Source organism: Pyrus communis, chromosome 11 (genome assembly GCF_963583255.1).
Source record: "Pyrus communis chromosome 11, drPyrComm1.1, whole genome shotgun sequence".
Classification (NCBI taxonomy): domain Eukaryota; kingdom Viridiplantae; phylum Streptophyta; class Magnoliopsida; order Rosales; family Rosaceae; genus Pyrus; species Pyrus communis.
The window spans coordinates 2,278,023-2,291,886 of record NC_084813.1 but is presented as its reverse complement, the minus strand read 5'-3'; the positions used below and the strand labels follow the sequence as shown (position 1 = coordinate 2,291,886).

Genomic DNA, 13,864 nt, shown 5'->3' with positions numbered 1-13,864 from the left:
TTCTTCCTCACATTTGGGAGTGGATGAGGGTGATGACTGAACTTTCTCAGAGTTGATGATCCCAACAAAATTTGCTCCATAGACATTGTAGGCAAGTTTTTTTACGTCTGGAGTGAGAACTTCTCTCCCCCAAGCTGTTGTACTTTGTCGTGCCCTTCTCTTGGGACTTTGATAATAAACATATGTTTGCATAAAATCTTAAAGTAAATGGGCTCAAAAAAATCTTAATCTGATAAATCTCAAAGTAAATGAACTTTTAGAGAAAACAAGTAACAAAGCAGAATACGAGTAAGTTTGTGGGCCTAGGATAGAGCTCCAAAACACCCCCCCTCCCCACCCACGGGTGTAATGTTGATTTGGAAGAACATTCCAAACTTAATATCTGTAAAGGGTTCTCACCACCGGAGTACCACCTTACTCTGATACCAGGAATTAAACATTAAACCTATGAAGAATCTTTTGCTCTGCATTCGTCAAACGCATTTATCAGATTAAAGATAAGAAAACTTTAAGTTGTACCTGAAATGATTCCATGAAGAACAAATATATTTTTTTTACCTTGCCCCAGTTCTTTGATCAAGGATTTCAATACCTGCAACGTGATGCCTAAAGGAAGGTTTTTGCACTAGCCTGAATTGCATGCCCGTCCCTAGTGAATCTTAGGAAAAGTTCTTTACAGGCTTGGTTTTTGATTGAATCCGAGAAGGATTTGCCTACATATCTCCGAAAAGAATCTCCAAAAATGAGAAACAAATCACTGGTATCGTTCTAAGAAAATTTGATATAATGTAAAAATTACATCAAGAATCACTTCTAATGATAAACCTATGGTAGGGTGTTAGGAGATAAGTTCTCCATGGAATTGTCTTCGCGCAAATGGCGGCGATGCAATCGAGTCCTAAACGGACTACCCACATATCTCGGGAAGGAAATCAATCGAGTCCTAAGGGTAGTATCGCTTGAGTTTGGCGATGTTCCACTTCTTGGTGATTGAGGTTCCATCCATGCATTTTAGATGGTAGGTTCCTTTGCCTCATATCTGGCAATCTTATATGGTATTTCCCAATTTGGCCCGAGTTTGCCTTCTCCTGGGATCTTGGTATTTTGGAAGAATTCTCTTAGGACCATATCTTGAACTTGCAAGCTCCTGAGCTTGACGCCTTTGTTGTAGCATGGTCGGATTTGTTGCTGGTAGGTGGCCGATCGAACTTGGGAGCATTTCTAGCGTTCTTTGTTCTTTTGCGAAGTCAAGGTTGGATTTGAGGATTCCTTCGTTTTCTAAGGTGGTCCGTTCTTATGACGACTTATGTTCCATAAGCCATAGAAAAGGTGTTTCCCCTATAGCTTTCCAAATTGTTGTGTGGTATGCCCATAGGACTCCATGTAGCTCTTCTAGCCACTTACTTTTCTTTTCAAGCCTTTCTTCAAGCATTGCAAGATGGTTTGGTTGAAGCTTCTGCATGTCCATTACCGTGTGGGTATCTTGGAGTGGAAGTTAGGTGAGGGATTCCCAATTCTTTGTATAAATCTGTGACTTCGTAACAGGTAAATTGTAGCTCGCTGTTAGTGGGCACTATATGTGGTATGCCGAATCAACAGATAATGTTCTTCCAAACGAAAAACTTGACAATAGTGTCAGTGAATCTTGTCAAGGGTTATGCCTCTATCCATTTTGAGAAGTAGTTGACAATAGTGTCAGTGAATCTTGTCAAGGGTTATGCTTCTATCCATTTTGAGAAGTAGTATGTTGCCACTATCACATACTCCTTGTTTCCTTGGGCCTTCTTAAGGGGGCCGGCTTGGTCGATGCCCAATTGCATGAAATGGCAAGACCTTGTCAAAGTATTGACTTCTTCTGCATGCTGATGGTTATAGCAAAAAACAGTGGGTACCTTATCTAGATCTCCTGACTCATCGCACAAGGATACTTAAATTTATTGTTTTGGGCTTTTTTGAATTTATTTCAATGTGATGTTGCCGGCCTTTTGGTCCACAAAGGAGGTACCTGGTGCTATACAAAATTAATTTTGTGGTTTTCATAAATTGTGCGTGTTTGATGAAGTTGGAAACTACTAGGGTGTTAAACTCTGTTGTTTCTTTCTTTCCATGTAGTAGCTTCTAACGAAGGCAATCAATATTTGAGGTTTCTTCAATATTTGAGATTTCTTGCTTGAATATTATTATAGGCAAATCCTTGCTTGAATATGTTATGGGCCCGCTGCCATTGCGTTTGAATTTGAAAACTATAACGGCAGCTGAACTTGAATTTCTTGTAACTACTTGTGCTTGCGTATATATAATTATATATTAGGTCTTTATGAACTTTTAGATTTTATATAATGGCTAATGAGTTTGTTTGTTTTTTATATACATGTCAATCATTTAATTTGTTGGAAATATGCATTTAATTTAGAAGTTTCTAGCCAGCATAGATGTTGGAGTAATTTTGATGAGGCAGAGTAGAAGAATTTGGCAAAATTATCTTATCTTTCTAACTGTACAGTGATGTCTTTATGAAAAATCTATTAATATTCTCATTAAATAGATTTGTTTGACAAAAATATCCTTAAAAATGTGATCGTAGTTAGTCACATGATAATTTAACGAGGATATTGCGGTTTGCAATAACCATTTATTATGGGTTGAGATCTAAAAACTAATTAGACATAGGAGTAGTATTCTATTGCTAAAAATTTCATGTGGGTCATTTCTTCGCATTCTCACATCTAAGTGCACTGATACTAGACGGTGGATACACTCATTCTTTTTCTTGATGATTTTAAATTAACGATCTCATGAAATGCGTGTCATATGTTGCCGCTCAAAATCATACTATTCATCAAATTTAGCTTTTTTATAATTTTTATTGTTTTATTGATGAGAGGTTACAGCATAGTTAGTAAATTTGATATTATACACGTACATACATATTTTTAAAAATACTTCCGTTTTTCATATAGGTTTTAATAATTTGCTAAAGATGTACATGCATATTTTTCACGTTTAATACACATTATTATCACACAATTTTCAATACTACCTATAAAATTCACGTATTCAACACATATTGTTAACAATTTTTTAAAGAATTAATTAAATAAATAAATATTAAAATGAAAATAAGTGGCCGAATTTTCAAAGTAAAGTTTTAGTAAAGTTATCAAATAATGCACATATGTATTTTTCACATATTATACCCATTCCATATTTTACAAACTAAGTTTAGGGACTAAAAGGCTATAAATATTCTTTGTTGCCTAATTTTTTTTAACAACCCTGATTTTACTCATAAATGTTTGCTCTCCTACGTACGCTAGAATGTTTAACTTGATTGTGTTAAAAGAGGCTTTCAAGAAGGGAATTCCGAAGGGAAAAAAGGAAAACATAAAGGAATTGTTAGTATTAGTTACCTTTAAAAAATACTTATTATACATTGTCAAATAGAATAACAATACAAAATGCCCAAAAACCAAGGGGAGCCCATGATAAGCAAACATAGTACAGAGGCCATAAAGCAAAATTAGACGATGCAAACTCAAGCTTTATATCATGCATGCAAATTAAATAGGAGAAAAGGGAACTTTTCCCTGAATTCACTTGATTGGAACAATACTTTTCACATAATCTATCATCCAATTGATAATAGGGGGAATATGAAGATACTTAAGATTTCCGGTACTAGAATTACCAAAGGCTGCTCTTCCATACGAGCCAAGCATAAGAACCTCGTCACATTTCCCAAGTGTCAATGGATAATCAATGTCTTTAAAGGGTCCAACGGTTAGCAATTTTGTCCATGAACTCTTAACTCTGTCATAGTCGTCCATTACCCATATTTCAAATAATTTACAATCCTCTTCGTAACGAGAGCAATAAGAAGTGATGGATTCATTATACAAAAAAATACCATAAAACTTGAAATCAAATTCTCTCCGAGAAGGCAATTCTATTATATGAAATATCTCATCACCTAAATCAAATGCAAATATGTATTCTCCGTTATCCATTGCAAACCAATAACAAAATCCCTTCAAATACACTGAACAAGAATAAGGAATGCAATACGGATCAGTATCACTTGTTACATCAATCTTGATCTCTTTCCAAGAGTTAGTAGTCATGGTGTATACCTCAGCCGTGTGAGGAAGAAGAATACGCTCATAATATGATTCTTCACCTTCTGAATACTCACAATCACAATTTTCTATAATTCGCACGACCTTGTATTCTTTAGCTTTGCAATCATAGCCAAATCCCAATCCCTTAAAGACCGTTTCCAATCCGAATCTTCCCTTGGGAAGGGGTAGAAGAAGGGATGAATCGGGAAGTTGCCTGAATTCTCCCGTTGCAGGATTGCATAAAAGAACATTTTTCCCTACTATTACACAGACAATCCCATTGCAATAACCGTGAAGCTCTACATTGTCTTGATCTTCCATTGGAAATGGTATATTTAGGTCCTCAACATCGTAATGAAGGTTATTCTTATCACTATCAATGGAAAGATTAAGCATGGACCAGAAAACGTCTTGTTTCCAACTCCTATCCGGGAAAACATGAACCTGACAACGGTTAAGAAGGATACAACTGGAGGATGAGAGTTCGTTGTCTATGGAATTGCTGAGGTGTTTGGCCACAAAACTTGAACTATTGATGATAGTGCACCAAGACTTGCGTATACATTTGAATCTCATCAGAGACTTGGGCGGCAACCTGGATAGGATTTCGACCACCTGATCTTCAGGAGTTTCACTTTCACACACCTGGGACATTTCGGTTGTATTGTTCCACAAGAATTCTTCACGCGTATATATACACAGAAAAGAACACCAATTCGAGAGAAAACTAAATCAAACTCCACGTCCCTAAGGCCTGGTAGGTCAAGGTTCAATTATTAAACATATTACCAAATAAGATGCCAAAATTCAAGTACTAAATAAACTTGGAGTTCCACAACCACAACATATTTAGCTATTAAAGAAAACAGGGGCGACCCAGTCAGTTTCGAGTTTTATGGAGAATTATACGTTCAAATTTACCATTTTTTAATTTTTTTTTATTGATACAAAAATAATAATTCAAATTTTACTTTTGAATTCTAGATTAAATTGATGATCAAGTGAGCATGATATCCGTATATGGGTTAGCTTGTAACATCACACAATTTTAATTTACTAAGAAAAGAAAATTCCCATATTCACATGAGGTTTAATTAATTAAGCGAATTTTTACAAATACAATTACATAATTGCATCCTTATTACACCATGGGTTTTTCTATTCAAACTCCACTTCTCATTTATGTTCACCCCAATTTCTGTCTACGCACCCATTAAAAATAAAAAATTTAAACCTTTACTAAGTTCACCACATTTCTTCTAAAAATACCATCAAGCACCAACACCACATCCACAAACACCCTAACGCAGCCCCCCAGCACCCCAATTTCTGACTGTAGTAAAGCAGTTCAAGCAGTGGAAGGCAAAGGCACAAATATTGCCCAAAACTTAAAAAACATTGCTCCACCGGCTCAAAAATTGAAAGGTGATCAGTAGGCCCTACTATACCCAACTCCGTGCCAAGGTAAGTCTTGCCCGAGTTGCTGCTTAGATTTTTTAATTTTTCTAAAAGGAGGAGAGTTCAAAACTTCAAATTAAACTTGGGCAAACAGCTGCACAGTTAAACTTAGAAAAACAACGCTTCATAAAACCTTTATGGAAACGTATGTTCAAAATAATATTAAAATACGTTTTTAAAATTTGTGGCACAAGAAAAATATAGTGTGTGTGTATCCTTTATGTAAAGCGATCTTTATTTTTTGAAAAAAATGGGGATTAGATATGAGGCTCACTCCAGATCGAACTTTAATGATCCAAACCGTTTATTTTGTAAGTCTCGATCCATAAATCATCCTTACAAAAATTCAAGTCAATCAAAAACCATTTGCCTATTTAATTAAGAGTGTTGTTAAACCCATCCTATTGTCCTATTTCCTCAACCACTTGTTAATAAAAATTTTAATACCATATTTATCCTTTTTTAAAAGATTTTTAAACCCCTATGTGGTACTACGTAGCAGTCAACGCTACTATTTTTGTAACAGCCACGATTGAGTGGATTTGGTCATACGACTGGCAAAATAAAAGAGGGGAAAAAGAGAAAACCGGGTGACCTGCCACTAACAAGTAATCACCTCCCATCGTCGTCGGCAACACCGATCTGCAAAAGTGGATATTGGTAAGGCCTGAATTTGAGGTAGGTGGGTGAGGGATTTGGGTATCAACTGGGGCTGGGATTCAATAAGATGCACTCAAGCTTAAGAAAGGCAGCATCAAAGGACCAACTTATGATTTTCCCTAAAATGCTTCCATCTTTCCAACACCAAGAAGCTCACAACCTCATTGAAAGTCATTGGTGGGTTGTTTTGAATCCAGAGTTTTAGAGAACCAATGACTTGCAGAGAAAATACGAACCACCAACTAGACCACAATGGCTGGACCTCGACACACCAACCAAATCCAAAGTTTCATTGAAAGTCATGGGTTGGTGCGGCTAGAGTACAATGAAGATGCAGCGATGTGATTAAGGATGGAGATCGAGTGTTTTTTTTGAAATATACTAAAGTGTTGTAAATATTCCTACTTTAAGTATGATTGTGTAAATCCTAGATTAGATTTTATAGTTATCCTTTCCTATTGTATCTTGTATTCCTTGGGGAAGAAGGAATATCTTCTCTCCTTCTATTACTATAAATAAAGCCACAGTGTAGGAGGGATAACAATACACACATTCCTCTACAATTCTACAAACATGTCTCTCTCTCTTCTCCTTGCCGCGACCCCCTCTCTCCTTGTCAGATAAAATAAACCACAACACGTTATCAGCACGCTCCTACCACTGTGCTTAGGAATCTAACATTGAAGAATTTTTTCTGCATCAAACCAGTGTATCTCGATATTTTGCAGCCCTAATAGCATGAACATTCACCATGTTGCATGACTCAACTTTACGTTTTACGAATTTTAGATTCTACATAAATTGTGTATGCCTCATAATCATAATTGTTGAATTATGTGAATTTGACATTTGGAATTGCATCAAATATTTTTGTGTATGCATCAAATTGATTTCAATTAACATATTATTATTTTGAATACATATAGTTGAATTATATTTGAATTTAAAAAAAAAAAAACAAAAACAAAAACAAAAAAAAAAAACGAAATTGGGAATCAAGGCCCAAAACCGAGAGATCCAGGTGCCAACCCAGAAAACCTGACACCTTTAACGGCGTCCCAGTCCACATTGACTATAGCATGGCCTGCAACCACCGCCCTAAACCTTTAGTTCATGTTGCCAACGACCAAAAGTCGTCCCACGTCGAAAATTGAATCGAGATTCACTTGAATCTCATCGTAATTTTGTTGAAAATCCGATTCAAATTTTCTAGGGTTTGGTTAGTACAACGTTGAGATTATATCATCTTCGTTCACAACCATGGCCATCAAGGATCACCATGACTTAACCCAAGTCACTAACGAACCCCAGATCGCCGCCAGGAGCGACAAGTCCAACGTTCTTCTTTAGCGAAACTCACCTAGCATGCGCTGGGGGGTTTTGGTTCCAAAACATAAGCCCTCCTTGGGTGCCCTCTCTCGACCTGCATCCAATTTCCCTTATTGGGCTTTTGGAGTTTCCTCAGCCCGTGAGAAAGAAAGAAAAACAATGGACGAGTGAATTTTTTTAGGGGTCCCCCCCCCCACCACCGCCTCCCCCACCGCGTTTTCTCCCCTTCCCGTGGACATATAGCCCCACCTCGAGAACACCCCCCCCCCCCCCCCGGCGTTTTCTCCCATTCTCGTGGACCTGTAGCCCCACCCCGAGAACAAACCCCCCCTCCTCGCCCCCCACGTCTTCTCCCCTTTCCGTGGACCTGTAGCCCCACCCCAAGAACAAACCCAGCCCACCCTAGGGCCTGGGATACACGACACAATTTTTTCAAGCCACCCAAAGGCTTATTTTTTTTCTTTTGGGCCCCAAGTTTTATTCGCCTAATTATATTAGGCCCAATGGGTTTTATATTTTCTCACCCACACTTTAATTTGGCCCGAAGTCCAAATAATTAAAATTCAATTATAATTGTAAACCTAAAATTATATTTTGCATATTCTTGTTGCATATTTTTTTTGCATATATATTTGTGTTTACCTACAGGAATATATAAACTTGAAGTTCATAATTATTTTCAAACTTGAAGTTTCTTATAAACATGCCTTGTTTGAAAACCTGAAGTTTTTCATTTAAACACATCACCCATGAAAACCCGAAGTTTTTTCATGCAAAATTAATCCAAAACATGTCGATTAGAACCTATACATTCTACTCCTATGTGAATGGATTGATTTTTCTCCATTACACCAACCACATCTTGTCCATCTATTTTGTGATAGGAACATGTCGAATTTGAACAAACTAGACTTTACCGCTTCGGAGGTCTCTGGAAGGAACTACCTCAAGTGGGTCCAAGATGTGAAGCTCCACCTCACTGCAAAGAACTTGCGTCTTGCTATTGAAGAAGCAACGAACGAGCCTGTTCGCAAAGCTGAAAAAACCATTGCTATGATCTTCATCTGAAGACACATTCATGACGCTCTGCAAACTAAATATCTTGCTGAGGAGGATTCATGTGCACTTTGGGTCACTTTGGCTTATCATTTTGATCACCAAAATGACATATTCTTGCCTGAAGTAAGACACGACTGGCAACATTTACGCTTCCAAGACTTTAAGTCTGTGAATAAATATAATTCTAAAGTTTGTCGAATCCGATCACTTCTCAAATTTTGCAACGAAACTTTGACTGAAGAGGATCTCTTAGAGAAGACCTATTCAACCTTCTTTGCTTCTAATATTGTCTGGCAACAACAATATATAGCTCAAAAGTTCACTAAGTTCTCGAATTTGATCTCTGTTTTACTTCTTGTTGAAAAACAGAACCAGCTGTTGATGAAGAATCCTCAAGCTCGACCTATTGGGGCGACTGCTGTGCCTGAAGCATATTATAGCAATAACCAATGCCTAAAACAATAAAGGGGGCGTGGTAGGGGAGGCCAGAAGCCATCCCACCAAGGTCAACAGAGTCAAGGCCCATCTAAGGAAGGAAACAAGGCCTAGAAGCGCCCAAACCTCACCCCCCAAGGCGCCGAACTTCAAGAATAAGGGCCAAGCACCTGAAAGCACCTGAAACCATGGATGCGGACATGTGATATCACCTACAATTCTACAAACACATCTCTCACTCATTCTTCTCCTTGCCGCAACCCTATCTCTCATTGTCAGATAAAATAGACCACAATATAAAGGTTATTTTAAGAACAATAGTGGGTGGGAAAATAGCATTTTTATTTTTTAACTTTTTATGATGGGTGAAATAATAATGTGGGTGGGAAAATAAGATAATAGGGTGGGTCGAGTAGCACTCTTTAATTATGAAGATAAAATTTTGTTGTTTCTTATATAACAAAGTATTTATTAATTTCCTTAAACATTTCTTATGTGGTTAATATTTTGCAAGGATGATCTATATGGTGCAACTTCAAAAATAGGTGGTTCGGATTATTAAAATTCGATGTGGTATGGACCCCAGAAGTAATCCCCACTTTTATATAAATAAATAAATAAATAAAAATAAAAATAAAAAAAAACAAAAGGATCCCTTAGGAAGAGAGTGATAGAAAATGTGGGAGTGGGAAGTTTTTTGTTTTTTGTTTTTTTAATTAAAGATATGTTAGGATTACATGTATGTGAGACTTTGAAAAAAAAAACAACAAAATTTGTTTGTGTGAAGGAAATTAAAAATGCTTAATCTTGTTTTAATTTATTATTAAGTGTATAAATAGGCAACAAATACACATATAAAGATAACAACACAATAATTATAAATTAAAATAAACAGAGATAAAGTAAAGGATAAGTAAATACGGCAATAAAAAAAATGATAAAATAGACATAAATAAGGAAGCAAACTCACATTAATTTATTAATCTTCAACCTCAATGTTACAGGATAGCACCAAGTTGGAAATAGCAACAGAACTCAAACACTCAGACACTTGATAATATATTTTACAAAGTGAAAGTTTTTGCATGCATACAACTGAGCTCAAAGGCTCTATAGATAGAAAACTAAAAGCAAACTCAAATGCCAGGTGTAGCACATCCTGGGGAACATCAAAAAGTAGCCTACAATAATGAATGGCATCTTCACTTTTTGCAATGACACTGACTTGGCTTCACGTGGAGCATTAGAAGGAATCTTGAAAAAAAAAAAAAAACAAACCAACAAGCAGCTTACAGGGGCTAAAGGACAATTATTCAGAAAAAGAATAAAGCCTAACGTCTTGATTTCAGACAACAAGCATCTTGTCTTCTCTTTATTCAGAGAAAAACATTTCAAGCTTTATTTCTTTTGTCGGATAGGAGGGCATACTCTTAATGACCCTAAAAATTACAAAGCCTACATGGCGCACAAGCCGAGTAACTAATAAGCTAACTACGTCATTCAGTTGATGTGGGGCGTGCCAACTTGTCGCGGCCGAGCTTGGCCAAGGAGTAAAATTTGTTGATGTTGCGTTGAGCGCATTGCTGACTTCTTGATCTTGCGACGGCGGCAGAGGAAGGAACAAGTCTCGGCCTTTGGATTCTCGAGCCTGAAAACAAGGCTGCTAATTCAGCGAAGTTCACAAATCATCGGCGTCGGATTCGGTCACAGTGATTATATTCGTGAGAGTATAAGCACGTCGAATCGACACCAGACTATATGGACACAAGTACTCAAAGGTAATGTATGTCTTGATGGTAAATGTGGTTCGGCCATCAGAATGCCGAACTCTGAAACTCACTTGTGAGTATCCAATCATAAAATCATTCGGCGTTCAATGTGCCGAATGTCGTAATTCGTAACACCTTACTTAGCCGAGAAGGCTAATAAAATGACTTCTGCCAATAAGGATTCGGAAACCCTTCTCGACCAAGACTTGGATAGGTAACCAATCAGCCTCGACGCAGTGCTGTTTATCCAAACAGAAGGTGCTCCTCGGTCGATTGATTCTACGGCGACAGTGCTGTTTATCCAAATTGAAGATGTTCGCCGGCTGCCTCCACAGTGCTGTTTACCCAAACTGAAGATGTGTTGGCGGAGAAAGAAAATGAAAAATCTCAAGTTGTATGAATGGTTTGCGCAGGGCAATTGTGTGCTGAATTGGAGGTCCTGATTATTGCATGATGTTTTGTATTTATAGCACCAAATCCTCCTTGGGATCGAGTCAAAATCATACCTAGGTTGGGACTTCTTGTTTAGTTCTAACTCCACTTCGACCAATGTTACTCTTATTAGGACTTTGAACTCACGCCCTTTTTGAGGCCATATTCATTGCTGGTTGAGAATCCAAATTGCACTAAGACCCTTTATCGTATCAGGACTTATTTGACCCCTTCGTTCACCCGAACTACTCCTTCTTGGGATAGGATTCGACCATCCTTGTTGAACGACCCGGGACCACCAGGCAGCCCATAATATATTGAAAAACTTTGGGCCGAACATAAACCCACATTTGGCCCAATAATATTATTTTGCGCCTAAACATTGCCCCCTCGCTTCTGAGGTCGTCAATCGTCAATCCTCAATCGAGTCTTGACCTTGAAGAAGCGAAAATGTCCTTTGCCATTTCGACTTAACCATCTCGATAATCATCACCATGCGCATTTATGAAATGCGATTGCACGATCTCTGATCTTCCTGATGTTCTGCCACATGTTGATTCTTCGATAAACCCAGCAGCCCTTAATCATGGTCCTCGAAAACGTGCGCCCATCGAAGCGTCTTTTCCTCATCAATGCATTAAATCCACCGCCACACGCAATCGTGCATTCTTAAACCATGAGATCCTCGATCCTTTCACCTAGATTTTCTGAATATTCGTAATGATTAGGGAATTCTCCAGTCAATTTTACCCTTCATTTCGAATTTCAAATGATCGATCTTCCTTCCCATAAGTCTATAAATATCGAAATTCTTTCCTTTGTGCTTGACGCCTTTAAGTCCTTCTGAAATTCCTTTTTTACTCGAGAAAACCAGAAACCCTCAAGCTCTACTCAGAAAACCTTCAAAACTATCTCCAATGGCCTCCTTCATTTCCAAGCTTTCCAAGGAATGCAACAAATGCAAGAAAACTATTGATCGATGCTCAATCAAGACCATACACTTTGAAAGCGATATGAGCACCACTCACCAGATCCTTGGTCCACTTTTCAAAGATGCAGTACCACCATCCATCACCAGACTTTTCAAGGATCAATGCTTAACACCCTTACTGCAAGGGTTTGAATGGTCAAAGTGGGATTCGGCAAAACCCCAAGGTTCCTGGCCTTCGACCACTGCAACCTGGGCAACTTGGGTTGCACGAATAGAGAGGATCTTCGGTGAACAATAGAAGGCTCTTGGCATTTACGACGCCATTAGCCTTTCTTCCATGGAAATTGTCATGGACAAAGAGCTTCTTATAGCGGCCTCAAGCTTCTGGTGCTCGGCCACCAATACCATGGTCCTCCCTTTTGGCCCTGTTGGTCCTATTATTCTTGACGTTACCGCCATCTTAGGGACTTCCCTCTTTGGCATACCAGTCGACGTCGCCCTCTCTGGGTATCTGTCGAACCTTGACCTGAAGGCGCTCTTTGATAAACGGGCCTTTGAAACACTGAGCGAAGAAGCTCAAGCACCCTCAAAGGAAGAAGTTCAGAAACGACACAAAAACTTATTCAACTACAACACCCTTTATCTTCATTTTGTTGGCCGAGGAGTGGAAAACTTGCGGAAGGGAGAACACGAAGCCTTCATTTTCTATTAGTACAACAAATTTATTTATTGTACCAAGTTCAATAAATGTTTGGTCGAAAACATGCCGGTAGCCGAAGCCCTGGCTATCGGTAATACCTTGTCGCTTAGCCCGGCTATTCTTGCTAATCTCTTACGCTGCCTGGCCGAGATAACCTTCCACAAGATCGACCCACACCAGAACGGCCCCCTCTGGGTCTTCTAACCCTGGTTGCAGGTCTACTTTGCCCCCCTTCGGCCAGAGATCGCCAATTTCTTGCCCACTGAAGCACTCGGTCTTCAGCTAGCCTCTCAACCAACATCTCTTCACCAGGCCAAAGAAGTGTTCAAGTACTTCTTCAGCCTCAACGTTCTTTCCACCGATGAGTTCTTGATCTGCCACTGTCAAGAATATCCTTCGTCAATCAACTTTCCCACATCTACATGGAATGTAGACGAAGATGCTGATCTCCATCAATCCTGGGGATCGTTCGTGCTTACCCGCGACCTTCTTCTTGGCTGCGATGCTCGCCAAGCAAGCTGGGAAGTATACCACCCCTACTTCACCGCTCGATAGCTCGGCTACCTCCAGGGCTGCCTGGTACCTCTTCTCTCCTCTCACTCTCTCCTAAGTCGAGGACGCTTATTTAGTTCTTTAGAGAGAGAATGCATGGACGCCAATATAGAGTTTTAGGAACGATGCCAAAAGTTCCGCCTTTGACCAACTATTCTAGAAATCCTGAGTACTGACACTTTCGGTGATTAATGGGAAGAATATACACGGAAATTTTTTAGCGCTCCGGTCGAATGGGTTATCAACAAGATCTTCAGCGACCGCGGCGACCAACCGAATAGGGCTACTGCTCTCCAAACCAAAAAGACGACTCAAGGTATATGGCTACCTTTACCTCCTCTTTGTAAACCGTCATTTGAATTTTTATTGACTTGGTTTCACTTTCGTAGGCAACCGTGCGTCGAAAAAGGTACAAGCGGTG

The 13,864-nt window shown here is 38.8% G+C and overlaps 1 protein-coding gene across 1 annotated transcript; it reads right to left on the bottom strand.

The window, feature by feature from the left end:
• Positions 1 to 3,519: 3,519 nt before the first annotated feature.
• On the bottom strand, positions 3,520 to 4,826 carry LOC137707878 (putative F-box protein At3g17490). Its single transcript, XM_068446810.1, has one exon. The coding sequence runs from the start codon at positions 4,770 to 4,772 to the stop codon at positions 3,594 to 3,596; it is 1,179 nt and encodes a 392-aa protein (XP_068302911.1). The 5' UTR covers positions 4,773 to 4,826; the 3' UTR covers positions 3,520 to 3,593.
• Positions 4,827 to 13,864: the final 9,038 nt, after the last annotated feature.

Excerpts from the sequence above, each read along its gene's own strand:
- LOC137707878 (XM_068446810.1), bottom strand. The coding sequence starts at position 4,772 with ATGTCCCAGGTGTGTGAAAGTGAAACTCCTGAAGATCAGGTGGTCGAA.